The 26,403-nt window shown below is 58.1% G+C and overlaps 1 protein-coding gene and 1 long non-coding RNA gene across 2 annotated transcripts; one reads left to right on the top strand and one right to left on the bottom strand.

The window, feature by feature from the left end:
- Positions 1–290: 290 nt before the first annotated feature.
- Positions 291–21,463, top strand: GNAI2 (G protein subunit alpha i2). The gene is made up of 9 exons (XM_025916121.2): positions 291–544; positions 15,169–15,211; positions 15,501–15,642; positions 15,808–15,968; positions 18,789–18,917; positions 19,334–19,463; positions 19,544–19,697; positions 20,048–20,260; positions 20,890–21,463. The coding sequence occupies exons 1-8, from the start codon at positions 427–429 to the stop codon at positions 20,236–20,238; spliced, it is 1,068 nt and encodes a 355-aa protein (XP_025771906.1). The 5' UTR covers positions 291–426; the 3' UTR covers positions 20,239–20,260; positions 20,890–21,463.
- Positions 21,417–26,302, bottom strand: LOC147583601 (uncharacterized). Its single transcript, XR_015248382.1, has 2 exons — positions 24,777–26,302; positions 21,417–22,216 (listed from the first exon to the last, which is right to left on the bottom strand). It is a non-coding gene; the product is annotated as an uncharacterized LOC147583601 (long non-coding RNA).
- Between the last annotated feature and the right edge of the window lie 101 nt (positions 26,303–26,403).

Genomic DNA, 26,403 nt, shown 5'->3' with positions numbered 1-26,403 from the left:
TCCGCATCCAATCGGAGCCCAGCCCCGCCTGCAGCTCGCCTGGAGCCCAATCCCTCTGGGCTTGGCTCTACTCTTGCAGCTATTCCTCGGCGTAGCTCCGCCTCCAGCTCGGGCCCGAGTCTGGGCTGAGCCTAACTTCTAATTTGCTCCGCCCTCAAGCCAATCACCGACCCCGGATCTCCTATGGCCCCGCCTCCGGGCCCTCCCTGGCCCAGTCCCGGGCCTGGCCTGCTCCGGCCCCACCCTCGGCCCGCCCCGCCGTCGGTGCGCGGCGGCCGGGAAGGCACCGCCCGCAGACGCTCGGAACTGCCGACCCGAGAGCTACCCGTAGAGGGTCGGAGGCGGGAGCGGAGTGGGTCGGACGGGGCCGAGCCGGGCCGGGGGCCGTGTGGGGGCCGGGCGGCGGCCGGGCCGGCGGACGGCGGGATGGGCTGCACCGTGAGTGCCGAGGACAAGGCGGCGGCCGAGCGCTCTAAGATGATCGACAAGAATCTGCGGGAAGACGGCGAGAAGGCGGCGCGGGAGGTGAAGTTGCTGCTTTTGGGTGAGGCCGCGCCCTGCGCTGGGACCCTCGATTCCCCTTCCGAATCCCCAAAGACTTTGACCTCCAGACTAGGGCCTTGAACTCCCAGACTCAGACTGGACCCCCACACCTGGCCTTGAACTCCCAGACCCGGCCTGGCCAGGATACCCAAATGGTTCAAAACTTTAGGTTGGCCTAGACCTCTGATCCGTAGCCCAGACTCTAGGTCAGACCCTTAACTCCTGGCAGACCCCAAGCCCCCAGACTCAGAACGCTGCCTGACCATCCACCCTTGCTGACCAACCTCACAGACCCTCAGAGTCCCTGCCTTGTCTTCCATCCTTCCCTAGACTTCACTCAAATCCCCGGAACCCCCTGCTTTGGCCCCCACCTTAGGCACCACCTGTTTCCCTCACCTGCTCCCCTGGGCATGAATTGGGCATGAACATCCCTGGGGCCCCTGCCAGGCCCCCACCCACTCCTTCCTTTCCCCTCTTGCCCTGTCCCTACTCTGAACCCTGTATCCACCTGTGCACCCTGACATCAAGGGACCTCTCAAGTGGAAACCATGATTGCTCATGAGCCCTCTCTCTAGCTGGAACCCCCAAACCTTTAGAGATCTTTGCGACCTGCATCTGGCTCACCAGGTCCCACTCTGCACACATTACTCCTCAAACCCCTCTGCTCCTCCTCCCTGAGTCCTCTCCCACACTGGTCTACCTCTGATTCCCCTACCCCTCCTGCACTAGGTGGACGGGGTCGAGCTGGGAGGAGGGGCCCAGACTAAGGGGCTGGACTGAGGTTCTACTGGTCTCACTGAGGGAGGGAGCCAGGCCTCAGGCTTCCCAGGGAGATTCCGCGGGCTGGCTGTTTCCCAGTTTCTAAGCCCTATCTGGGCCAGTGAGGGGGGCGTCTGGGGAGTAGGATGGAGTGTGAGTGTGGAGGAGTTTGGGTTGTGGCGCCTCCAAGGCCAGGAAAGATGGTGGCTGCTTGAGGGGTGGGGGGAAGTGGAAGTGGTGAGACAGCCGACATATTGCTGCCCTGCCGGGCGGGCCAAAGAGATGTACTGACGGGTACTGGGCTTCCTGCACCCTTTCTGCGCCGAAAGGCCAAGGACTTGGCCTCTGGGAGTGGGTGGGCCTGTCACATCTTGAGGCCCTGTGAGGGGGAAGTGGTGGGCCAGCTGGATGAGGAGTTGGGGGCCAACTGGAATTGGGGGACATCTGAGGTGGACTTTTGCAAAGACTGTGCTCCTGATAGTTGTCCCCGTCCGGCCTTCCTCTGGGAGCAGGTGTGGTGCCCGGTGGCAGCCTGATTCTGGGGTTTCAGGGCTCGGGGGAGACAGGCCCTCGTAGCAGCATTGGAGGCTGGACAGTGTATGTGGGGGGGTGTGGCCCCTCAGCCTCACAGCCGCTGTGGGGTCCTCAGGCTGTGAAAAGCAGAGCTTTCCTGGCTGAGTGTCTGGCCGAGGGACGGACAGCGTGTCTTCCGTCCTGAGCCCATCTGTTGACTGTCCCTGGGGGCCTGGCCTCAGGGGCACAGCCCAGAGGTTTCAAAATGGCATCCGCTCCGCCGCCGCTGCGGGTAGGAAGAGAAGGGGCGGGAAGGGGCGGCGGCCCAGCCTCCTGGGCTGTTTTGCGTTGGGCGCTTGCCTCTTCCTGTCTTCGCATCGAGTGCGGCAGCACCAGTTGAGTGGGTGTCGCCGCGGTGGAGGGCACGTCGCTTCTGCCCGATGGGCCTGGGTAGGGTGTTTTCGGTACTCCTGTCTTTTGGTGCCCACCCAGGGGCCACTGGGCAGCCCCTTCCCAGGCGGATCAGCTGAGGAGATGTGCGACTGGGCCATAGGACCGGGGTACATGGGGCTCCTGGCCCTCTGTGTCCCAACCCCATTCCACTAGTCTTGCTCCGTAGAGCTTGGTTCAGATTTTGGGCCTAGCAGCCCCTCCTACACTGGGCTGGCAGCAACCAGGGGTGCAGGGTCTGGCTCAGCATTTTCTAGGCTGGGGAGTTCATCTCAGCATCTTGCTCCTCTGGCCTTTGCTTCCTCTGTTGAATGGGCTTCCTGGGTTTGGGCCAGAGGAGTGCTGGGCCCAGGATGGGGAGAATAGGGGCCTCATGGAGGTTCCTGTTGGGGGTGGGGGATGGGATCTAAGACCCTGCAGAGGGTGTACTGCAAGGGGCCGGGAAATGTAGATCTGCCTGAAACCGGGGACCCAATCTGCATTGGCTGCCTAGGTAGGGGAACTGGCCAGCCATCCCTTTCCCGTCCAGGTACAAGGAAGTGATGAGAGCCCAGGCGGAGCAGCTTCAGAGTGCTGGGCGCCTGTCCCACGTAGCGGGAAGAACTCTGTCCAGGCAACGGGACTCTTAGGTTGGGCAATTGCCAGCCTTCCCTTTCAGCCAGAACCACGCCTGCTGCCCCACCCGCATACTGGCTCCTTGCCCTCCTGGGTAGCCCTGCCGGCGGATGGGCACCAGGAGCAGAGGCAGATGTGGTACACACCGGTGAGAGCGATTTTCCTAGCAGCTTGTCATGAGGGGGCACTGGGGGCAGAACTCCTGATACCAGCCCTACTTCAGGGACACCTCTCTCTGCCCCCCAGTTCAACTTGACTGACCCACTATCCCAGGTGGAATTTGGGGCCTTGGGCTGGGCACTTAAGGGAAAGGAAGCCAGAGTGTGTGTTTGGGGGGGGTGTCTCTGATTTCGGATGGGCTTGTGTGGGCAGCCTACAGAGAAAGGAGAGACTGTCCCCTCATGGGCTCCATGAAGGCTTCAGTGTATAAATACAGCCCTTCTCTCTTGCCCCTGGGACTGTGCATCTGCTCTCCTAGCTTGGCATGCATTTTCCTTCTTTCCATCTAACTCACTCCTGCTTGACTGTTCTTCAAGACTCTGCTCCGGGACCACCTCCCAGGACCCTTCCTTGACAGAGGCTGCTGAAGCCCCTCCTGTGGCTCCTGGTGCTACTGCTTCCTTCCCCCATCAGAGAGTGGGATTTGCCTGGGTGACAGCTGTCCTTCCTTGAGACTACAGGGGCAGAGCTGTGTCCTGTTCATTTCTGTGCCTTCTGTGCCAAGCATGGAGCCTGGCATCTATTGAGTGCTTCTTGTCTGTTTGTTGGATGAGGGAAGTACTACTAGTCTGAACTCAGTCTTGGGGGTAGATGGGTAGATGGAGGAGTAAGATGGCAGTCACTGAACCTGATATATTGTGGGCGGGTGGCAAGGGCTCAGTGTTGGGACCGATGACAGGGATGGGGTCTGGCAGACACCGAGAGAGAAGTTCTTCAGGCTGTTTCTTCCTGAACTCCCCACCTGCCTGACTGGCTCCTCGGAGACAGCCCTTAACCCACCCTGTGCAGAACTCTAGCTGATGAGTCTGTAGCCTGTCATAGGGCAGAGCATGCAGTGGGGATTCCACCCGTTCATATGAGAGTGGTTTTACATGCTTCCTTTCAGCTCGGGCTGTTTGGGGCCTGCTGCGGGCCTGCTGTCTCTGCTGTTCCAGTAGAGCCTATTTAGCTCTCAGAGCTGGGCTGCCCCACAGTCCTGGGGCTCAGGCCAGAGCACTGCTGCAGGAGATCTTGGCCTGGCCAGTTCAGGGACTGCACATACCAAGTCTCGATTAGGTTTACCAAAAGAAAAGGAAAGGAGTGTTGTGGTGTCTGTCCCATCTGTGTTTCTAACAAATGGCCTGGCAAACAGGTGCCTATTAAGCATGTATGGAAAGAATGAGGCTATAGAACACATCCATGAACAGGGATAATTCCAGGGCTGTTGCCTGGGGCTTGGTCTAACTGGAGAAGGGGTAGCCTGGGATCCTGGTTGGGAAGAGTCTAGTGGTGCCTGTGAATGGAGGGTGGGAGGTTCCTCGGGTGGCTTTGCAAAATGAGCAGCATTTGCCGCAAAATGAGGGGCAGGTATTGGGGCAGAAAGATCCACTCAGCGAGGGCACTGAAGTAGGAAGGCCTGGCCTGGGGGGAGGAGGGTTCACCTCTTTAGACTAGCTCTTGGGGTCACACAGACTTAGGTTCAATACCCAGCTCCACCTAGTGTACTTGTTGAGAAACCCAGTGACAGGTGAAATCCTGGTAGATGTCCTGTTCCCCATCCATAACTGGGAACAGGATGCCTGCCTGCAGCCACAGGTGTTGTGGGACCATGGGCCAAAGCCTGGGGGTGTGAGAACAAGTGAGAGAGCCTCTAATGACTCCTACAGAGTTGAGAGTTTCGTGGGGAGGATTCTCCCCAGCCTACAGGCTGACTGGCCCCCGTATGGAGGTCCTGGGGAACCCCCTCCCTTGGCCTCAGGCAGCTGTTCACAGCAAGTGGGGAGACCGAGGTGTGTAGACAATTGGTGCCAGCTGGAGTGATAGACTGTCCTGGGGACCTTAAGCCCAACTTCTCAGGGCTGAGCTACCTTCTTGGCTGCCTAAGGTTGGGGAGGCGGCTGGGCTCTAGGCACCAGGTGGGCCGGTATCCAGGCGGGCCTCCAGCCTCCCTGTTCTTCCCACAGCTTTCGAGGTCCCGGCTGGAGCTCATTAGCACTTGAATGGGGGTGGGGTAGCTTGGGCCTCCAGTCTCTTCTTCCCACCCCTCCCCCAGGCTGGGCGAGGCTTTGTCTTCCAGAGCCCGGCCCTGGAGCTCCCACGCTGGGAAGCGAGCGAGGGTCTAAGCCATTTCTGACCCCCTGTGCTTGTGTCTTGCACAGTCCCACTGGGCTCATCTCCTGCCCGTGACCCTAATGTTGGTGCAGACAACAGGAGAAATCAGACTTCTAGGATAGGAGTGGAACTGGGTCCTTCAGGGCTACCCCAAGCCAGGAGACTGGGTGAATCTTTGCAAAAGGAATTGATGGCTTTGCAAAGGAATTGATGCTGGAACTCAGCTGCAGGCATCCCAGGAGGGTGGGGTGGAGAACCCCAGACAGGGCAGAGAGCAGGTGGCAAGGATAGAGGGAATGAGCTGCCACCATAGTTGGAGATGGAAGTTATGCCAGCTGGGGAGCACAGGCTTCTGTGCCAGGCCCTGAGGCAGCATCGAGCCACCCACTGTGCTGAGTTGGAGGCTAGGCTGCCAGATGGGGGTTGGCATGGTCAGGGACCCCTTCAGGCCTGGGCAGCCTGTCAGGGGTTAACCCTGGGCTGGCCTGAGCTGCAGGGTCACTGGGTAGCATTGTTGGTGTCCTAGGCCTGCAGACGTTGCCCAACAAATGACAGCAGGTAGGGTTGGGGCCTGATTGGATCCTGGGGAGGTCCCTAGTAAGCCAGCAGCACTGCAGAGGCTGGCACTTGGGGTGGCTTGGGCCACAGGTTGGTGGGCACAGCAGTCTCTCTTGGTCTCTGTCTCTCAAAGCCACCCATTCTTTTGGCAGGAATAGGATGGAAGAAGCTTTGTCCACATTAGCTCTTAGCCACTGAGGGACCAGGGCCTTGCTCCATCACATCCTCAGCAGAGGATGAGACGTTCTGACCTGGAGGCTGAGTGCTGCCCCCCCCCTCCAACACCCCTTTGTGCTTTGGGAGGCAGGACTGGACAGATGGGAGCAGGGCCATCTGTCCCATCTTCTCAGCATCTTGGGACAGGAGTCCTAATCTAGGAATTCATTGAGGAGGAAGGGGTCAACAGGTTCTGGCCAGGCCACAGCTCATGGGCTCTGCCTAAGAATGCATTTCAGGGTTACTGAGGAGGGCAGAGGACTAGGCCCTTTGATGGTGACCCTGGGACCTGCTACTCTCAGGCAGCTCCTCTTTCAGCCACAAGTGCAAAGTGGGACCCCTCTGCCTAGCTCCATGCAGTCCCTCTAGCCTGGGGCTCTTGTTCTTACTAAAACCCCAACTCCATCCTCACCCTCACCACCGTGCTGCTTCCTGGAGCTGTGTCCATCTAGGTGGTTTGGGAGAAATAATCTCCCTGGAACAACCAAACAGTTGCTGGGTCCGACGGGGTCTCAGTGTTGGCCTTCTGTGTGTGTTTTCAAGGTTTGGTGAGTGCCTGGTCCATTTGAACCAAAGCCTGAGGGTGGGATCTTCTAAAGCTTATTGAGAAGGTGTCCTTGTGACTCAGAGGATCCTGGGGTGCAAGGCTGGTAGGCCTCAAAATATGCAGGGGGGTGTCAGTGGCATCACCCACGGTGCCCTGGATGGGAGGAGGGGCAGTGAAGTCTGCATGGCAGGGCTGGGCCTCTCAGGGAAGTGGTGTCCACACCGGAGGAAAAGGAGGAAGCAGCTGGAGGAGGAGGAGCCCAAAAGAGGAAGAGGCCAGAGAGCTGCTCCTGCTCTGTGCTGGGGTGGGGGTGTGAACCCTCTCAACTTGGGGGGATCTGGAAGGTGAACCCCACCTGCACAGGCTCATCTGTATACGCCTAAGAGCCGCCACTGGTAGTCACTGAGTTGACGTCATTCCAGGCAACTCTGTGCCTTGTCCCACCTCAGCAACCACTGGGCCCAGGATCCCAGAAAAGGTGGCGCCTTTGAGAAGGATTCCAGGCCCCTCCTTCGACCACAGGAAGTGGTGGCTGGGAGAGGGACATCAGAAGGGGGTGGGGTGGGGGGGTGGGGAGGGTGGCTAGCAGGAAAGCAAACGGCTGCTCTTATATTCCCGAGCGGCCATTGCCCTGCAAAGCCGGAAGGCCGGCTACAGGCCAAGATGAATGCCCGGAAATGGAGCAGCAGCCCTGGGATTAGCTCACTCTGGGTTTCCCCTGCCTGGGAGTGGACAGAGGGGCCCTTGGTGCAGCCTAAGGATTCCCCTCTGTTCCTACTACCCATTGGGCCTGGAGGTACCATCACTGGGCCTCAGTTTCCCTTTGGTGTTATCACCAGTTTCACTTTGGTGTCAGCAGTTATCACTCAGTTTCCCTTTGGTGTCAGCAGCCGTGACTAATATGTAGGGCTGGACTCTTCATGGCCTCATCGTATTTAACCCTATGAGGCCGAGACTGACATTATATCCATTTCACTGATGAGGAAACTGAGGCTCAGAAATATTATATGACTTACCCAGTAAGTAGAGACACCAAGGTGTGATCAGGTAGTGACCGAGCACTGTCCATAACTACCTTTGTCTGTCAGGAGTCTGTGCCCAACTGGCAAGAATTGGTCAGGATGAGAGGCAGATGCTGTGGGTCCACATGTTTTCTACTTATGCTTGGGGACCTGTCTCTGGGGGGCCTCAATTCCTCTTTTAGGAGATTGAAAGGGGGCTGTCTGCCCTGGAGGTTGGGGACCCAAGAGTCTGTTCATGAATCTTTTTCCTGTTCAAAGCCAGAAGTCTGCCATGTAGCCCCGGGGTGACTTCATCACAGTGCAGCCTCCCGTCTTCCCTCCCAGCCCATGTTTCTCTCACAGAAAGACTCAGATCATAGTTAGGCCATTGAGTACTTCACTGGCCTCCTAATATAGTGCTTGTTCCTCTCATAACCCACAGGCTCAGGAGGATGGAGACTAGGCCTGAGGAAGGGTCAGAGGCTGCCCAGAGCGGAGTATGGGCCCCTGAGCCTGGGAGTTGTCCAGATGAGGAGAAGGGAAGAGCTTTCCCACAGGGGGCTCCCACTAAGAGCAGAGGCTGTGGTGGGCTGCCTGTGGTGCTGTATGGCGGCTGAATGTGTCTGTGGTGTGGGCTGGCACCAGCATGATAGGTGAGGAGGCCGGTCCTCCTGCTCCTTAGCCTCTGAATCTGAGTTTTGTGGCCTTGCCTTCCTCCATGGAGGTTCCTTGGGGTTCTGCTCTGTGTTATTGGGCCAGGCCCTAGGGGGCTGAGGAGCCTGAGAGAGACTTAGGATAGCGATAGGAGCTGCTTCAAGGGCTCGCTCGGCCATGAGGCCATGCACAAAGCGGAGGACATGCATCATGATGGCCACTCAAGATCTTAGGTCCCAGAAAGCCCACTCCCCCCACCTTCTTCACTGTGTGACCTCCGGCTGTCCTCTTCCCTCTCTGCCCAGTGCTGGGACCTGTAATGTCATGATTCTCAGCATGGTCCCATGGCTTGTGGGCTCAGAGACAAGCTATATGCTTGGGCTGGACCTTGGGACAGTTTGGGGTGAGTGTGAGGATTCAAGGGAGGCTGCTCAGGGCAGGCCTTGAGTTTGGCACACTCCCTTGAGGGGTACATTTCATAGATGGGAACACTGAGGCCTGGGGGTTGGGTATCTCACCCAGGGCCCATCACAGTGAATCAGAAGAGATGGGGGTTATTCAGACTCTTTGAAAACAGCAAAGAGATTCCTTAAATGAAGAAGCATCCCAGAAGGAGGAGTGTGTCAAATGGCCTGGGCCCTTCCAGCACCTCCTGGCTCCTGTATAGAGGGAGACCTGTAGCCTGAAGGCCAACAATGAACAGGTCTCAGGGCCTCCTCTCCTCCAACTGTCTTTCCTTACCCAGTGGCTCAGTTTCCCTCTGTCCAGTGAGAAAGAGCCCCATTCCAGGGGACACAGCCCTGTCCCAGAAAGTCCTTTCCATGTCTGGCAGGTGCCGAGGCCTCTCTCCCTTACACAGAAAGCTCTGACTTGGCAGTAGCAGGCCAGGCCCTGCTTGCTAGTGCTTCCTGGTGGGCATCATGAACCCCTGGAAGCCATTGATGGCCACCCAAGTGGCAGACTGGCGAGAGGGAAGTTCCAGGTTTGTTAGGACACTTGGGGGAGGCAAGACCACACTTGTGGGTGGGGGTGTTGCAGCCCGAATCCAAGACCCATGTCCCTGTCCCCCAGTGTTAGACCCTTACAGAGCCACCTAGGAAGGAGTCAGGCCTAAGAGAGCACCTGGAGGAAGGAAGAGACGGCCAGGGGCGGGGCTGGGAGGGCCTTTGTCTGGTGGGCCCCCTCCTCCTCTCTCCCATTCCCATTGTTACCCTGTGTGTGGGGTCTCCGCAGGCTGTGGGCCTCCCAGGCCCTGGAGAGGGCGTTGGGTGAGGGTCCAGGCACCTCCCCCAGCTGCCTAGCCTAGACTGCTTTTCAGAAGCAAATGCTCCCCAGTACTGCCCAGCCCCCACCTCCTCCACCATCTCTGGCTGCCGGGCTCCCCCTAGTGGTGGCGGGACCTGGGTCCCTGAGGCTGTAGGGGAGGGGCCAGAGCTAAGGGGCCTGGAACCACCGGCTGGGCCAGAGACGTGGCACCTTCCTGGGATGAAAGTGGGAGGTGGCGCCCAGGCTGCCTTTGGGGTAGGCTTTCCAAGGTTCACCCCCACCTTCCCCCCTGTGCCCCACTGGGGCAGGCTCGGGGGTGGCAGTGGGGGCGGGCCTGGTACTGTGGGTTTGAGCTGGGCTGCAGCCCAAGTCTACCCTGTGGTCCCAGCCCTGCTGCTTATGAGAATCTCTGCCCTCGGGCCGCCACGTCAGCTGGCTGCTCTCCCTAGGCCCATGTGTTCCAGGGGAGCCCACCAGTGCAGGAGCCTCTGCCCAGCCTTCTGAGCGCATGGAGTCAGTGAGCAGTGTCTGCGGCAAGGCCCCGGGATGGGAAGAAGGCCCCAGCTATGTAGCAGTACTGGCTTGTGGAAGGGAAGTGACAAACTCAGAGCCAGAAGCCCGAAAAGAACTGAGTGGCTCTGACTGCTGTCCCACAGTACACAGGTCCCAGCAGGAACCGCCAGTGCTGCGCCAGCCTGTTAGCCGCTGGTCATTGCCCTCCACTGCACCTTGTCTGAAAGGCTCAGAAACTCTCCTTCCGATGAGATGGCCACAGCAGGCCACTCTGCAGGTCGTGGTTGCAGTGAACTATGCAGTATGGTCATTGAAGGCTGCAGGAAATGAAAGGTTTGGGGACATCTGTGATCTTCCATAGAGTACAAACGTAGTGGTAACTTTTATCTGAGTGTTCACTGTGTGCTGGGCACTATGAGAAGAGCTTTGTGTTTAATCCTCCCGTCCCTCTTGGAGGAGATAATAGTGGTGTCCTGTTTCACAGATGAGGTACCAGAGCAAGGGCAGGAAGGGGGTGAGGCTCTTGAGAACATCAGGAAGGATCAGAATGGGCACCAGGGCTGCGGTAGGTCTGGACCTCTCTCTCAGAGAGGGTCTGACAGTGAGCGATGGGTCAGTTGGCCACTTGAGGCTTGGCGGCGTCTGCAGAAGGGAAACTGAGGCCAGAAAGGACAGCAGCATTCAGGGCCTCCAGCAAGACAAAGCCTTGTCTGAGACACAGAAGGTCAAAATAGACCTGCAGCAGTGACCTGATGCTGGGGCTGGAAGTCAGCATCAGGCAACAGGACCAGCGACCCCATCTCTGCTGCTGCAGAGGCCCTGCTGGCCTTGTTCGGGCAGGTAGAGTTGTGCTGTCTCCCTTCCCCCATCTGTTCCCGCCTCTGTTGGGGCCCAGCGCTCCAGAGTGGAAGCAGATGTTCTAATGCAGAGCAGCCTCTGTCGCCAGCACATCATGGCAATCACTGCCTGCCTGCTGGGGGCCCAGCAGCTGTGCCCTGGGACAAAGGCTGCGGAGATTTCTTCTTGGTGGGAAGAGGTATGGCCCAATAGAAACACTGAAGTCATCCTAGGGAGCCTCTGTGGGCCCCTCTGATATCACCCAGCTGGAGAAGTAGTGCCTGGTGGAGTCCTCTGTGGGCAGGAGACTCCTGCCACCTTCAGTCTAGAACCAGCTAGTGAAGCCTTCTCTGAAGGGAGGGTGCAGGGCTGGGTGGAAGGAACTGGGCACCCAGGACCAGCAGGGTACAGGCAAACTTCAAGCCAAGTACTAGCTTATCTGATAGGGGAGCACTGTCAAGTCCTAATGGAAAAGGGCCTGGGGGAGGGGGTGAAGAGTGGGGCTAGGCCCCACAGCTCCTGGGGGTACCTGGCCCCCCCTATTCCACCATCCCACCCACTCTGCCTCTGCCTCCTGGTCTGCTTGTTGTAGCTGTTCCTGGGCCATGCCTCTCCTTCTGTCCCTCTGTTCCCCCCTGCTTCCTGCCTAGCCACCAGGACCACACCCTTGTCCTGCCACTCACTCCTTCCTGCTTGAGTCACAGCTGCTGGGAGGACAAAGGGGTCACCCTGAGTCCAGGGATGGGGGCTCCATGATTTTGGTTTGTCCACCTGTCAAATGGGGGCAGAGAATGTCCTCCTAACCCTCAGAATGTGACAGGAAGGGAGGCTGAGCCTGAAAGGGGACAGGGAAATGGACCCTCAGTTGGCTGGGACAGGGAGCAAGTGTCCTGGCTCCAACCTGGTCACCCAGGTACTGCCCATCTCTGTGTCTGCCAGGTCTGCCACTGCTAGGAAAATCAGATGCAAAGCTCATTTGTTCTGTCATCCCTGTCTCTGGGCAGGGTCACAGGGTGCCATACCACTTTACTAGGAGAGTGGTCAAAAGGCCAGACAGGGAAACTGGTACCTCAAGCAGACATGGTCCCAAAGTCACACAAGAGACAGAACCCTTACCAAAACCTCAGGTCTCATGTGCCCTGGACAGTTGCCCACTCTGAGTCTTGGTTTACCTGACTGGGGCCTACATGATTGATCTGACCCATCACTTCACATCCTTGGCTTCTGCTCCTCCACTGAACCCCCAATCCTGGCTGAGGCCTCTGGTTCCTGAGTCTCCCTCTGCCCCAGGATGTGCTACCAGCCTCCTGCTCTGTGGGAGCAAGTGCCTAGGTGGGCAGGACAGCCAGGAGGTCACCTGGACCTTGTGGTTAGCCAGCCCGGTGCTGCCCTCCCTGCTCCTGGATATTTGGGTTCTGGAGGATTGGCCTCCGTGATCAGGCATCACTCTCGGGCCTTCCTAGGCCCTCTCCCCATCTTTCCATCAGCAGGTATGGAGTGTCAGTGTGGGGGACCCTGGCTGTTCCTCTGCCATGCATAGCACAACGAGGAAGCAGGAGTACTGCCATCTGACCAAGCCCATGTCCAGGGGAATGCACTGGAACGGGTGCTTCTAGGGCCCAGGGTCTGAACCCATAGTAGAGGGGCTCGCTGCTTCAGAGCCACCCCCCAGGGCCTGCACAGTTGTGTGCCCCCCCCCCTCCCCCGCCCCAATTACTCACTCGCCTATCCTGGGAAGCAGGCCTGGGATAGTCAGAAGCCCAGTAATACCCAGCAGCTGGTAGCATTTGAGAGGAGAGCCCAGACCCTTCTTCTCAGGGAGGCCACTGGGTTGTGCACATACCAGGCCTACCTCTGTGAGGGCCACAGCTGTGCTTCAGTTTCTCCTAGTAAAATGTGGATCTGGGGTGAGATGGGTGGGCAGGGTGGATGGAGGTGGGCAGGGGCCTTGGTGGGGATGGGGAGGGCACTGTAGAGACTCAGACTATTATCTGCCTAGGAAGGCAGGGAGTGAACCCAGTGACACGTGCAGCCTGGACCTGAAGACAGTGTGGCCCAGCTGCACTGGGCAGCTCTAGGAGGCACTACATGGCTGGCAAGGTGGGCCACCCATAGAGGGGATTAGGACCATGAGACAGTAACCTCTGTCTCAGTTTTCTCCGTTTGTTAGGTGGGATTGCTGTGAGATTAAATTCCTTAGTTGCCATGACAGGCAGAGAAGAGCATCTGACACATAGAGGTTGCTGTTCATGGCTTTGCTATGATCATTATTGTCAATACTCTTGCTGCTCATGTGAGTCTGTGTGTTTTCCCCTTTACCCTCTGAGGTTGTCTTGACCTGCCCTGAGGGATATTGGAACCAGAGTCCCCAAGTGTGACCTCCCCACAGACCCCGCCATCTACTCTCCTGAGCTGCTCAGAGGGGTAGACCTGCCACATTGATCAAAAGGGTTGGGACACATGTCAATGGGCCATGGCACATGTATGCCCCGCAAAGAAAACTGCATGGGCAAATGCCTGGCTTTGGCAAGAGGCAGGGCCTGGCAGGTGCAGGTATGGCTGGCAGTGATGGCAGTGAAGGAGCAGAGGGAACAGTCTGTGCGAGAGCTGGGAGGGGAAGCGGGGCCCAACTGAGGCGTCTTCTACTTGGAGTTTGGGATAGTGAAAGGAGGGGCGCCTGGGTGGCTCAGTCAGTCAAGTGTCTGAGTCTTAATTTGGTTCAGGTCATGATCTCACCGTTCCTGAGCTTGAGCCCCACATGGGGCTCTGCATTGATAGTTCGGAGCCTGCTTGGGATTCTCTCTCTCCCTCTCTCTCTCTGCCCCTCCCCCATGCTCTCTTTCTCTCTCTCAAAATAAATAAATGTTAAAAAACAACTTTATTTTAAAAAAAAAAGGGACGGTGAAAGGAGGAGATGAGGTCCTGCCCCCACTCCCACCATCCCCCAGCCAGGAGGTAGTGTAGCCCTCCTGGTCTTCACACTTCCCTGCAGACTCCCTGGGGAATGTGGGTTTCTGCGCTGCACCCCTCAAGATCTGGCTCTGGGTTTGTGTGTCTAGGATAGGACCTGGGAATCTGTTTTTTTTTTTTTTCCCCTCCCTCCTTTTTAAAAACACCTTTTGGGGCCTCTTGCAGCATCTGAGCCACATCTGAGAAAGGCTGGGCAGGCCAGGCAATCTTGGTCCTGTGTGTCTCCCTGCCTATCTGAATCCTGGCTGCACAATCTTTTTTTTTTTTTTAACTTTTTTAATGTTTATTCATTTTTGAAAGACAGAAAGAGACAGAGCACAAGCAGGGGTGGGGCGGAGAGGGGTGGGGGGATACAGAATCCGAAGTAGGCCCCAGGCTTTGAGCTGTCAGCACAGAGCCCGATGCGGGGCTCGAACTCACGAATCGTGAGATCATGACCTGAGCCAAAGTCGGATGCTCAACCGACTGAGCCACCCAGGTGCCCCTCCCCTTTTTTTTTTTTAATGTTTGTTAATTTTTGAGAGAGAACAAATGGGGGAGGGTCAGAGAGAGAGGGAGACAGAGGATCCGAAGTGGGCTCTGCACTGACAGCAGAGAGCCCGATGGAGGGTCTGAACCCCAAACCATGAGATCATGACCTGAGATGAAGACACTTAACCAACTGAACCACCCAGGGGCCCCCTGGCTGCAAAATCTTGGGCCAAGACTACCTTTGTGAGCCTCGGTGTCCTTGTCTGTAAAATGGAAGCAGAAGTAGTATGTTTGTAGGGCTGCTGTGACAGCCATGGGAAAGAGTACCAGCAAATCCCTCAGTATTGGCCAAGGAGAATATAGAATGGGCCTCTGGCAGGCTTGGAAGCATGTTGAGTCAGTCCAAGGGTATGTGTGTATGAGTGTGTGTGTGTCAGTCATGCTGCGTGTCTCCCAAGTCCTGGTCTCCATCTGCTCAGGGTAGACTTGGGCCATGCCTAGGAGGCAGGACTATGACACTGTCCTAGCCCAGGCCCCTTGGTGGCTCAGAGTGTGGGGAGAAGAGGGAATGCTCCCCTGCTAGAGTGTGCAGGGCTCCTTCCTGCCAGCTGTGCCCTGGCACCATGTTGGCGAGCCTGCTTGCATGAGAATGACAAGGAGACTTCTGAGGGCTTGTCTCCAACCAAAGCCCCTGAGCTCATTCTGCTGTTGAGGGGGGTAATGTGGTGGGCAGTGAAGCTTGGGGGAAGCAAAGGCCTGGGGTCTTGACCACTGTGGCCCTGCCAGCTGCACCCTTGTAGTTTTGCTGCCTCCCAGGCCCAACTGCCTCCATCTCCCTGTGCAGTTGATGGGGGAGGGTGGGTTCTGCCTCTGGGGCTGCCAGTGGCTGGGCCACATGTAGCCCCACCGGGGCTGCTCCCTGACAGCCTGTGCCCTCTGTTCTAGGTGCTGGGGAGTCAGGGAAGAGCACCATTGTCAAGCAGATGAAGTAAGTGCTATGTGCAAGAGACAGCCACCAAACCCTGATTTCCCCTCTTCTTTCTCTGGGTCTGTGTTGCACACACCCCCCCCCCCCCCCACCCCAACCAAGTAGTGGCCCAGCCAGTCTTAGCCAAGCCCAGGACCTTGTTGGAGGCAATCACCCATCCTCAGGTCCCAGAGGGTCGGGGGAAGTTTCCTTCTCTCTGTAATAGGTCCCTGCAGGCTTCAGCAGCCCCAGGAGGCCATGTATGGTCCTCGTGCCCTAGGGGCCCTAACTCCTGACCCCTGGCTGCCAGGATCATCCATGAGGATGGCTATTCCGAGGAGGAGTGCCGGCAGTACCGGGCGGTCGTCTACAGCAACACCATCCAGTCCATCATGGCCATTGTCAAAGCCATGGGCAATCTGCAGATTGACTTTGCGGACCCCTCCCGAGCGGTATGTCCTCTCCTCAACCCCTGCCTGCTTCCCTAAAGGCTTCAGGGCAAGCCTTGTCCTGGGGAACCTAGAAATACCCAAGCCTGGGCCCCATTCTGGAGGCCCCTGTCAGGTGGGGTGGGGGTGAACTCCTGTGACTGGCTGACACCTCAACACTGCGCCCAGGATGATGCCAGGCAGCTGTTTGCACTCTCCTGTACTGCTGAGGAGCAAGGCGTGCTCCCTGAGGATCTGTCTGGTGTCATCCGGAGGCTCTGGGCTGACCACGGTGTGCAGGCTTGCTTTGGCCGCTCTCGGGAGTACCAGCTCAACGACTCCGCTGCCTAGTGAGTACCCCAAGGAGCCGGGTGGGGTGAGGGGGGCTCTGGACCACAGCCTAGAATGGAGGGCCTGAGCATTCTCAGAAAGACACTGCCAGTCTCTGCTTATGAAGCTGGTGACTGTCAACCAAGGCCTTGGTGATTTTTGCTTTGAGGTGGGGGGCATGGTATTGAAAGTCAGGAGGAAGGACAGGCAGGGCTGCTGTCCCTCCAGGGCCAACTGGAGTCTGATCTGTCCTTAGACACAATCATTGTATTTTTAAATTTTTTTTTTTAATTTGTTTGTTTGTTTATTTATTTGGAGGGAACATGCACGAGCAGGGGAGGGGCAGAGGGAGAGGGAGAGAGAGTGAATCTCAAGCAGGCTCCGTACTGTCAGTATGGAGCCCAATGCAGGAGTTGAACTCATGAACCGTGAGGTCATGACCTGAGCCGAAATCAAGAGTCTGATACTTAACTGACTGAGCCACCCAGGTGCCCCTAGATGCAATCATTCTAAAGAACATTTGCTGCCTCCTGTGCCAGGCCCTGTGCAAAGCTTGAGGGACCCAGCGATGATGGAGTAGACACATCCCCAAGTAGCGACAACCTACAGTGTCAGTGTTATGGTGGGAGTGGGGGTAGGTCTAGAGCAGGGACTGCCTCAGCTGAGTTCTGAACAAGAAATAGGCAGAGGAGGAACAGGAAAATCTCCTAGGCAGGGGCACATGTGCACAGGCCTGGAAGTGAGTAGTGCTGGCTGTGCCGGAGGTCCCAGAAGATGTTCAGACTGGTTGGAGAGGAAGATACAAGAGGAAGAGACCAGGAGGTGACAGATATGTGTTTAAGTTAGAGCCTAAGACTTGGCTGGGGAATCACAGGGGGTTCTGGGAGTTCCAGAGGCCCAGCCTATGGGGTCATTCTCTGAACTCCTTCCCTGAACTACCTACCGTATGCCAGGCCTGATGCAGAGGGCTGAGCACCCATGGAGAACAGGACAGGTTGGTGGCCAGTGCTGATGGCTGCAGGAGATGTGCCCAGGCTTTTTGGACTGCGCCAAATAGGCAGATAGGCGGCTGCCCCTGTGCTCATACCTCACCTCTCCCACCTCTGCTTAAGCCAGCCCCTGTTCGCAGCACCTTTCTCCCCCGCTGTGCTGCCCTTCCAAGTCCTGAGCCCGCCCAGAGAGGGGCTGGACCAGGGTGAGGGTGGATAGGAGGCTGGCCCTGCCTGGTCCTGCACCCTGAGCCCTGCCCCAGTCACATGAAGCGCCTCCCTCTCCTTGCAGTGTCCTGAATGCCCTTGTGAGTGCCCCCCAGAGGAGTTGCAGAATAGCAGCCAAACATAGTGGGGGCCAGAGCTCCTGGGTGGCTCAGTTGGCTAAATGTCCGACTCTTGGTTTCAGCTCAGGTCATGATCTCACAGTTCATGAGTTCGAGCCCCGCATCGGGCTCCGTCCTGACAGACAGAGCCTGCCTGAGATTCTCTCCCTCCCTCTCTCTGTCTCTCCCTCTTCTACTCTGTCTCTCAAGATAAATAAACTTTAAAAAAAATTAAAAAAACAAACAAACAAACATAGTGGGGGTCTCCAGACCTCAGCGATGCCCGTCTCAGAGGTCACAGAGGCTCAGCACCAGCAGATCTTATGGGTCCTAGAGGCAGGCAGGGGTGGGTCCTATCAACCATTACCACCTCAGTGTCCAGGATACTCAAGGAGGGTAGGTATGGGTCCCTTCCAGGCTACTCCCCATTCCTTCATTCCCTAGACATTAAGCACCCGCTGTGTGCCCAGCACTGTTCTGGGGGTGGGGATCCAGCAGTGACACAGGTCTTGTTCTCCCAGGCAGGTTTATGCCGTGACCAGATCACCTAGGGGTGGGGAGTGGATTAGAACACTACAGGGAACAGGAGTGCCCCAACCCCTCTTCACAGCAATCCTTCAAGGCTGCTGTGGGTCAGTGGGACCCTGGGGTGAACCCTGTTGTGGAGAAGGTGGAGGCTGGCGTGGAAGCCACCAGGAGGCCTCTGGGCAAGAGGTTCTCAGTAGGTGGCGGGGTGCCGTAAGCAGGTCACAGCCCATGCGTCATGGGCCCTCATGGTCCTTCCTGTTTTTCTGTTCTGTCCCTGCGTCTCTGAGGTCATTTCCTGCTGGCCCCAACAGCCCTGCGCCAGGAGTGAAGTGAGACATCGGCACTGGGCAGCGGCTCAGAGGCCTGGGCCCAGTCCCCAGGGCACCTCAAGGATATTGAGGCAGACAGAGCTGGTCCCAGGGCCTGACAGGAGCAGTGTTGATATTAATCAAGGGAGCTGGTAATGAGGAGCCCCTGGGACTCCTGCCAAACAGGTGCCCATGCTCTCCCCTGAGGAGTCCAAATTTTATTGGACGCTGGGCAAAGAGCCCATTGAGCCTGACAGGCCCCAACCTGTCCAACCCCGCATTGAGGGACATGCCAGGCTGCTCTGTAGTGGGTGCCATAATTGTGCCAATTAGCATCCTGAATCCCTCACTGAAAGACTAATTTGTCCCTTCCCACCCTCCTCAGTTTGCAGCTCTACCAGGCCTGGATCCTGTTTGAGGCAGGCCTGGCTAGGACCTGGGTGCTGGGGCTTGGCTGGCCGGTCACAGCCGCACCTCCTCCAGGCCTGTTCCACAGGCAGGAGGCGGCAAGGGCTTCTGGTCCAGTTTTTCTCATCTGAGCAATGAATGTCATAAAGGCAAGGGTTGAAGAAGCAAGGGCTTTGAGAAATGAGGGGATGGGAGGAATAGGGGCCTGGGTCAGCTGGCCCGGGGTCCAGGTTAGGAGGCCTCCTGCTGGCCCCCACTGACCTGCCTGCCCCCACATCTAGCTACCTGAATGACCTGGAGCGCATCGCGCAGAGCGACTACATCCCCACACAGCAGGACGTGCTACGGACCCGTGTGAAAACCACGGGCATCGTGGAGACACACTTCACCTTCAAGGACCTACACTTCAAGTGAGCCAGCATGTGGGCAGGGTGGAAGGGCAGGACTTGCTAGCCTTTGGGGCGACAGACGGAGGGACCCTTACTTCAAGGCCTGCTAATGGCTGTATTGGGAGGGAGGGGCTGGTCCAGGATTCCCCAGGATTCCCTGCTCTGAGGTTTCTCAAGGCTGTATGGTTGCCAGTGGCTCACATCCTCTGCTGCCCCTGCCCCATGTGGCTGCAGCCTGCCCTGCTGACCAGCCCTGACCCCACTATGCAGACATGCTCTGACCCAGAACCTTGAGTAAGGTGGACAAGTGTGAATGATTCCATGAAGACAGCTGCCCCACTCTGAGCAGGCCTCTGTCCTCAGTCAGCCAACTTGTGAAATGGGGACCGTCTCTCGGAACTGCCTTTTCTGGAGCTAAGGCAACCCTGTGTCCGCAGGATGTTTGATGTGGGCGGTCAGCGGTCTGAGCGGAAGAAGTGGATCCACTGCTTTGAGGGTGTCACAGCCATCATCTTCTGCGTAGCCTTGAGCGCCTATGACCTGGTGCTAGCTGAGGACGAGGAGATGGTGAGAGGCCGAGAGGCCGCTGAGGGGGGCGTGGGGGTGGGGAGCAGTGGCGGGTGCTGACCGCGCTGTCCTGCCCCCAGAACCGCATGCACGAGAGCATGAAGCTGTTTGACAGTATCTGCAACAACAAGTGGTTCACAGACACGTCCATCATCCTCTTCCTCAACAAGAAGGACCTGTTTGAGGAGAAGATCACACACAGCCCCCTGACCATCTGCTTCCCTGAGTACACAGGTGTGGGGACTGGGCCTCTGGGGAGGAGCTGGTGGTGACCAGGTGGTGCACAGGCGCCCCCCGCTGGACAGAAGGGTAACTGCGGGACACTCAGGCAGGAGCTGGTGCCTCACTTAGGCCTATGTACTTGTGCCTGCACACAGGGCCTGTACCCCTTACATGTGCACAATCAGGAGCCCCACTTTACACACTCAGACATGCATGTACATTCACATACACTGTCACCCTTTGCACATGTGTGCACATGTTATATGCTTGTCTGTTCACACACACAGGAACTTGTCGTTCATGTGGGACAGGCCTGCCTGCCGTACAGGTGGCACAAGTCCTCACCATTTTGTCTCCCACAGGGGCCAACAAGTATGACGAGGCAGCCAGCTACATCCAGAGTAAGTTTGAGGACCTGAACAAGCGCAAGGACACCAAGGAGATCTATACGCACTTCACTTGTGCCACCGACACCAAGAACGTGCAGTTTGTGTTCGATGCCGTCACCGACGTCATCATCAAGAACAACCTGAAGGACTGCGGCCTCTTCTAAGGAGGCGGGGCCTGGCAGGATGGTGAGCTGGGACGGTGGTGGGGTGGGTAGGCTGGCAGGGAGCTGGGGTGGAACAAAGTGGAGCCATTGAGCCCAGATAAGGGACAGGGTTGGGCCTCGGGAGGGCTTGGGTTGGGTGGGGGGTTGCCTGGGAGCACAGGGTGGCAAGTCAGGTGGGCTACTGAGGTCAGGGCACACAGGTAGGCTGGCTAGTGATCCAGACAGCAGAAACATCTGGCCATGTGCCGGGAGAAAATTAGAGGGCTGTTCTGACCTCCCTTGGAGAAAACTTAGTCATCCACCAAGCCACTGGCCTGGCCCGAAGGAGGCTAGATGACAGAGGGTGCAGCCATCTGCCACTCAGCATGACCAGCTCTGCACTCGGCTCTGCGGTCTTTCCTTCAGACCTAGCTGAGGGTCCTGGGCTGAAACTGGCCCCACTAGCCCTGGGGCAGATGGGGAGGACTCTGCCAGTGCTACAGACCCCCCTCCCTCATATAACCCAGCAACAGACACTGGCTCCTGGGCAGCCACTGTGTCCCTGGTAACAGGTGGATGAGAAGAAAGAGAGGGTCATTGTCTAGGGAGGTGGGAGGAGAGGCACACTCTGGCTTCCTCCCGACCCATGCCCTGACTGTCCCCCACCTCCAGGGCCACCGCTGACTCTGCTCCCTCCAGCTCCTGAGGAAGATGGGGGCAAGAGGACCACGCTCCCTGCCTGCCCGCTCCTCTCCTCTCCCCGGCTGCTTTTTCCCTCTTTCCTCTCTCTGTTCTTGGCTCCCCTGTTCCCTCCCTCAGCTCCAGAGACTCGGGTTGAGGAACTGCCACAGGCCCTCCTATTTGAAGCCGGCCCTTGTCCTAGGTGCCGGGAATGGCCGCGGTACCCCCTTCCTGGGCATCTCTTCTGGTGTTAACCATTGTCTTGTTCTGTGATGGGGGAGGGGAGCACATGCTGAATCTCCCAAGGCCTGTGTCTGGAGGGGCACTCACTTCTCCAGCCTGAGACCCCTGGCTTCGCTCAACACCAGCCCCTGACCCAGCCCAAGTCCAAATGTTTACAGGGAGCCTCCTGCCCATCCCACCCCTCTAGCCGCTCGGAGGCCCCAAAGGAAAAAGCACAAGAAGCGTGAGACGCCACCATTCCTGGAGACTACAGTCCACCTGCTCATTCTCGTAGCTTTTTAAAAAAAAAAATGAAAGTAAAGGAAAAAAAAAAAAGACAAAACTGCAAACCTAGAAAACTTTTTAGAGAAAAACTATTTAAAACTGTCAGATCCTGACCAGCGCCCACCCAGCCCCCTTCCAGTGATTCCGTGCCTTGAGTGTGTCTGCGTGTTTACACCCATCCCTCTGCTGGCTGCCCCTCCCCTACCCCGTGCGGGCGGCACATCTGCCCTGCCCTCCACAGAACTGGGTTCCAAGGGCTGTTCCAGACAACTGCCAACATCACTGAGGGCCCCGTCCCAGTGGCCCTGGGCCCTGGCTCCATTAACCTAAATGTAGCTCCTTAGCGCTAACCTAGGAACCGCTGCTGCCTGCTGAGGGCCATGCCCCTCGTGCCCTTGCCCCAGGCCCGGGTCCTTCAGCGTTGAACACTTCCTTGCTTTTTTCACATGTTTTATGGAATTGTTCACCTGGTTTGAAATAATAAAATGTAGAAAGAAAAATTACCAAGTACTGCTCAGTACTCTTCTATCCCAGGGCCGGAGACCCAGACTAAGCTGTGCCAAGGTGATAGTGACCTGAACCTGAAACCTCATTTGTGGCAGGGCCCCAGGTGCTCTGCCCTCCAGGTCATCCTCAGGCCCAGTACACAGCACCTCAGTGTTCCCACTCTGTAGTCATTTCACTTACTGGCACCAGTACTCACTCCCCTCTCCTCCCAGGCCCACCGTGGCCTTGGGTTTGTGGCAGTCTTCAAGCTTTCCCTGTGCAGCAGGGCGGATTTCTTCCGGGGCTGCACCTCTAAGGGATTCTTCTATATTGGGAGCAATAGAAGGGTCCAGTGAGTAGTGCAGAAGGAAGATGTGACTTCTGACCTCCCAGGCCCAAGGCTCCGAGACCATGAGTTGCAGAGCCCCTTGCACATCCTTCCTTTTCCCAACCTGAGGTGTTTGCCCAGACCCTTGCTCAGGGCTGGGCTTCTTGGGGTTGACTAAACAGAAAGTCGGGGACAGTAGGGGCCTGAGGCATGTTCAGAAAGGTCTCTGTCCCGTAGGTCCCTCTCCAAACCTGGGGGTGGGGCGGGGAGGGACAGGCAGGTAGCCATGGGCTAGGGCCATAAACATGCGGAAGCTTCTGTGAGGCTATGGGAAGTGCACGCACGTCGCTCGAGAAGACAAGGCAGATGACAAGGCGGCGGGGGTAGGAGGGTGCCCGTTGGGTGAGCTCTGAGCGCCAGGCAAGGCGCCTGGACTTTGTTCCGCGCGCGGGGGCGCTGGACAGCAGGCAGCTGAGCCTAAGGGAAGGGCTCGATGGGGCGGGGCTCGGAGGCGAGCTCCTCCGCAGCCGCCAGGGGGCGCCGTAGTCCGTGCCGGGGCCCGCCGGGCTTGTCACGGAGGCTGACGTCAGCGGGTGCTGCGGAGGCCGCGGGGCACAAAGGCAGCTTTGTCGGGCCGCGGCGGCTCCGCGCCTGCGGCGGGACAAAGCGGCCTGGGCCGGGGTCGGCGCCGCGGAGGCGGGAGAGGCAGGGGGTGGGAGGGTGGGGCCGGGGACCCAGGACCCCGCCTCCGCACACCTGCCAGTCCCCGCACGGCCTCGGGGCCCAGAGTGCTGGCAAGAGATGAGAGACTGCGGCCGGCGGATCGGAAGGAGATCAACGCCCCCCAGCCTCCGTTCCCGCCCCAGTTCCCCGGGCCTTTTCCTGCTACCGCTGCCTCCGAGGCTTAGGGCTGAGGGCCGGCGGACAAGAACAGGATCCCGCACCCAACCCAGGATCCCTGCCTTCCTTCCAGGCCTGGACCTCGCTGTGCCCTAGATACGCGGGGCGGGCGGGGCGGGAGCTCCGGTGCGGTGATGCCCGCCCAGCAGGAAGTCGCGCCGGAGATGGTTCCTTCCTTCCCTCCTGATGGGAACCCTGCACAGAGGGACCATTGAGGGGCCGGCATTGTCTGCCAGACGCACCCAGTGCCTCTCACCCTGGGTGGGCCCTGCAGGATTCTGGCCAGGATCCCCTTGTACCCAGCTTGCCGTGGGTCTGGGTGGGGTCCTGGCAAGCAAAGGTTCCCTGGGTGCAACTAGGCCCCCACCTGCCGCTGGCCTTCCTACCCCTGCTCTGATTTGGAGGGCATAAGGCTCCATTGTCCCAGCACTGGCGGGGGCGGCCTTTCAATTCTTCCTTGTCTTTGGCAGTTGGGAAATTCCCAGCCATGGGGGGCAGCTGAGGGAAGCGGGGGGAGGGGGATGGCTCATCCCAGGTGTCTTGCATCCTAAGGGAGGGCCTCCCTGAGGTTGACTCCTGCGGATCCCCTACTGCCTGGAGGTTTCCAGGGCTGAACCTTAGCCTCCCTCTTGCCTGGGACCAGCTGGGTCAGCATAGCCAGAGATTCAGTGCTCCCTGGCCCTGTATACCCACCCCAGAGCACCCCAGCTTAAGAAGGTGCATCTTTCTGGCTCCACTCGTGGGCAGCTGCAGCTAAGAGGCCTGGGACCCTTAGGCAGAGCTAGGGAAGGGACCCAGGCTCCTGCTTCCAGACATGGGTCCCAGTATGAAGTGGGCTGTCTCCAGCCAGTGGAGACATCCATGAAGCTGATGCATCTCCCAGAGGGCCCACCCCACTCCAAATAGTTGCTGAGACTACTGATGTGGTGGCAGCCTTGGTATTTTTAACCCATTTGCAGGGTGGGGAAACAGCTGGGGAAGAGAGAAAGAGACAAGCTCTGCGAGCCAGAAGACTTGGGAGGATTGAGGGAGACTGTGGAGAGGAGCCAGGCTGGAAGCCACTCCCCAGCTCAGGCCCAGGCCCCCCACAACAGGTGGGTGGAGGCCAAGATGCCAGGTGCAGAACGGGGAGGGGGCCCCATTAGATCTGGGACCTCTGAGGCTGCAGGGCCTACCAAGGCCTGGAAGAACACCTCACCACGTTCCTGGGCAGCCCCATGGCTCCTGATGTCAGGAAAACTTCCTACTCCCTACCCACCCAGAATCCCTCAAATCATCCCTCCACAGCCCCCATCCCAGACCCAGAGGGCTAAGCCAGCCACCATGCGGGAGAACACAAGTCCTGACTCCATCCACCTGACCTGTGGCCTAGCCAGCCAGATCCTAGCTGCCCTGGGTGTCAGGGAGAGGGCAGGTTCTCTTGACTGAGTTCTGGGTTCAGGCTCACTCCCAAACAACTGAGCCCAATCTTCGTGTCTGTTGCCCTATAAGAGGTCCTGGAGGCCTGCATCTCTTCCATGGGGCTATGTATTCCCCTAACCTCTCCTGGACACCCAGAGGGAAAGCCAGCCCCCATCACACGTCCAAGGAGGGCGTCAAGCCAGCTGTGTTATATGTGCAGCTATAGCTGTATGACAGTGAGTTTGTCCATACTCACCAGGCCACTCAGCTCCTTGGTTAATAACAGCGGTGGGCACCAGTGTCCAAGCGGGCAGGGCTCAACACCATGGATCCCTTTCTCCTTCTTGCCTTGGTTTTTCCCTTGCATGAGATAAGCCACACAGGTGATCTTATTTAGGAGAAAAATCAGTTTAATATCCCTTATTGATTCTGCTTTCTGACTTCATTGTGGGTAGAGGGCATCAAGGCCTCTTGGCGGAGCTGGTGCAGGGTCAAGGAGGGACCCAAGGTGTCCCTTGTCCATCAGTCTCCCATCCCCCTCCTCCACAGGCTCAGCAGGCCCAGGAAGGTGGAAGGGCTTTCTGCAAACATTCTATCTCCTATCTCCCTGGGTCTGTCCTCTGCTGGGTCCTGGGGCCCCCACTGATGATAGCCCCTGGGGAACCCAGAGCCCCACAGAGAGGCTTGAACCTGGGTGTTACAGGCATCTGGGGCTTCACAATGGAAATGACACCAGAGAGTTGGATACTGAGTGGTGAAGAAGAGTCCAGCAGGTGGCAAAGAGGATGGCCTAAAAGCCCGGAGGGCACCGGCCAAGCAGAGTCCTGGCAAAGAAAGTACTGCTGCCTCCCAGAAGTTGGGTGGCCAGAGCACTGGCAGGGTTGCCTAAGGCTAAGCCTAGGAACCCCCAAGCTCCAGGGAGCTCTCTGAGGTGGGGGGCAGGGTACTGCAGAGGGGTGGAGGAGTGGCAGACCACAGGGGCACAGCCTGAGCTGTAGGCTGAAGGGGTCAGGCTGCATGCTGCTGGGGGAGGAGGCGGGACCTTCTCAGGTCAACCAGGCAGAAAGGTCTCCCTGAGACAGGGGCTCTAGGAGAAGGGATGTGGGCTTGGCCCTGCTAGGGCTGGGATGGAGACCTGGAGGAAGACTGAGGAGTCCTCAGGGGGTGGGGAGGGATGGAGGTTTAGGTGGAGGGTGGAGGCAGTCATTGGCTGTGGCCGGAGGGTTGGCGGGGGCTGGGGACAGGAGAGGAGCCAAGCCCGACAAGGGGTCCTAGTGAAGCAGGGCTGAAAGAGGCAGCAGTGAAGGGTCTGCTTCGAGGCTCTCAGGCCTGGATGCCCAGTGCTGAGGTGGCAGCAAGAGCGCACACCTGTGTTCTGCCACAGTGGCCAGACCTGCCTGGCCCACCAGCTGCAACCGCAGGGCGAGTGAGGAGCGAGATCTGAGAGGTGCAGTCTCTCCCTAGGGACACACAGCTGGTGAGTGGCAGTCAGGATTCAACCACGCCCCTTCCAGCCTACTTAAGGGGGTTGGTTGATTCCTGAGGCAGGTTCATCCCCACCCCGGCATCCAGAGCCCCGCAGCCTGCACTACTGAGCAGCTATACCCAAACCGATTAAGGGAAGGTAGTATTTATGTTAATACATGTTAATAAGCATGGTGTGCCACCCTAGTCTACTTTGGCTGCATTCCCGGCACCCCATCCCTCACTCCCGTAAACTATGGAGGAGGGGAGAAGGAGGCTCCACCCGCCCCTGCCTCGCCCCTCCCCCCTCCTGCTGGGCAATGTAGAAAACAGGAGGGAGAGGAGAGCTGTGATGTGGCTGGTGGGGGGGGCTACCCCATCCCTGAGGGGCTGACCTCAGCCCAGGAGGAATGTGCAGG

Source organism: Puma concolor, chromosome A2, assembly GCF_028749965.1.
Source record: "Puma concolor isolate L17-30 chromosome A2, mPumCon1.1.hap2, whole genome shotgun sequence".
NCBI lineage: Eukaryota > Metazoa > Chordata > Mammalia > Carnivora > Felidae > Puma > Puma concolor.
This window is presented reverse-complemented; position numbering and strand designations above follow the sequence as displayed.

Excerpts from the sequence above, each read along its gene's own strand:
- GNAI2 (XM_025916121.2), top strand. The coding sequence starts at position 427 with ATGGGCTGCACCGTGAGTGCCGAGGACAAGGCGGCGGCCGAGCGCTCT. Across the intron at positions 545-15,168 it reads GGTGAAGTTGCTGCTTTTGG|GTGCTGGGGAGTCAGGGAAG; the intron begins GTGAGGCCGCGC and ends CCTCTGTTCTAG. Across the intron at positions 15,212-15,500 it reads ACCATTGTCAAGCAGATGAA|GATCATCCATGAGGATGGCT; the intron begins GTAAGTGCTATG and ends CCTGGCTGCCAG.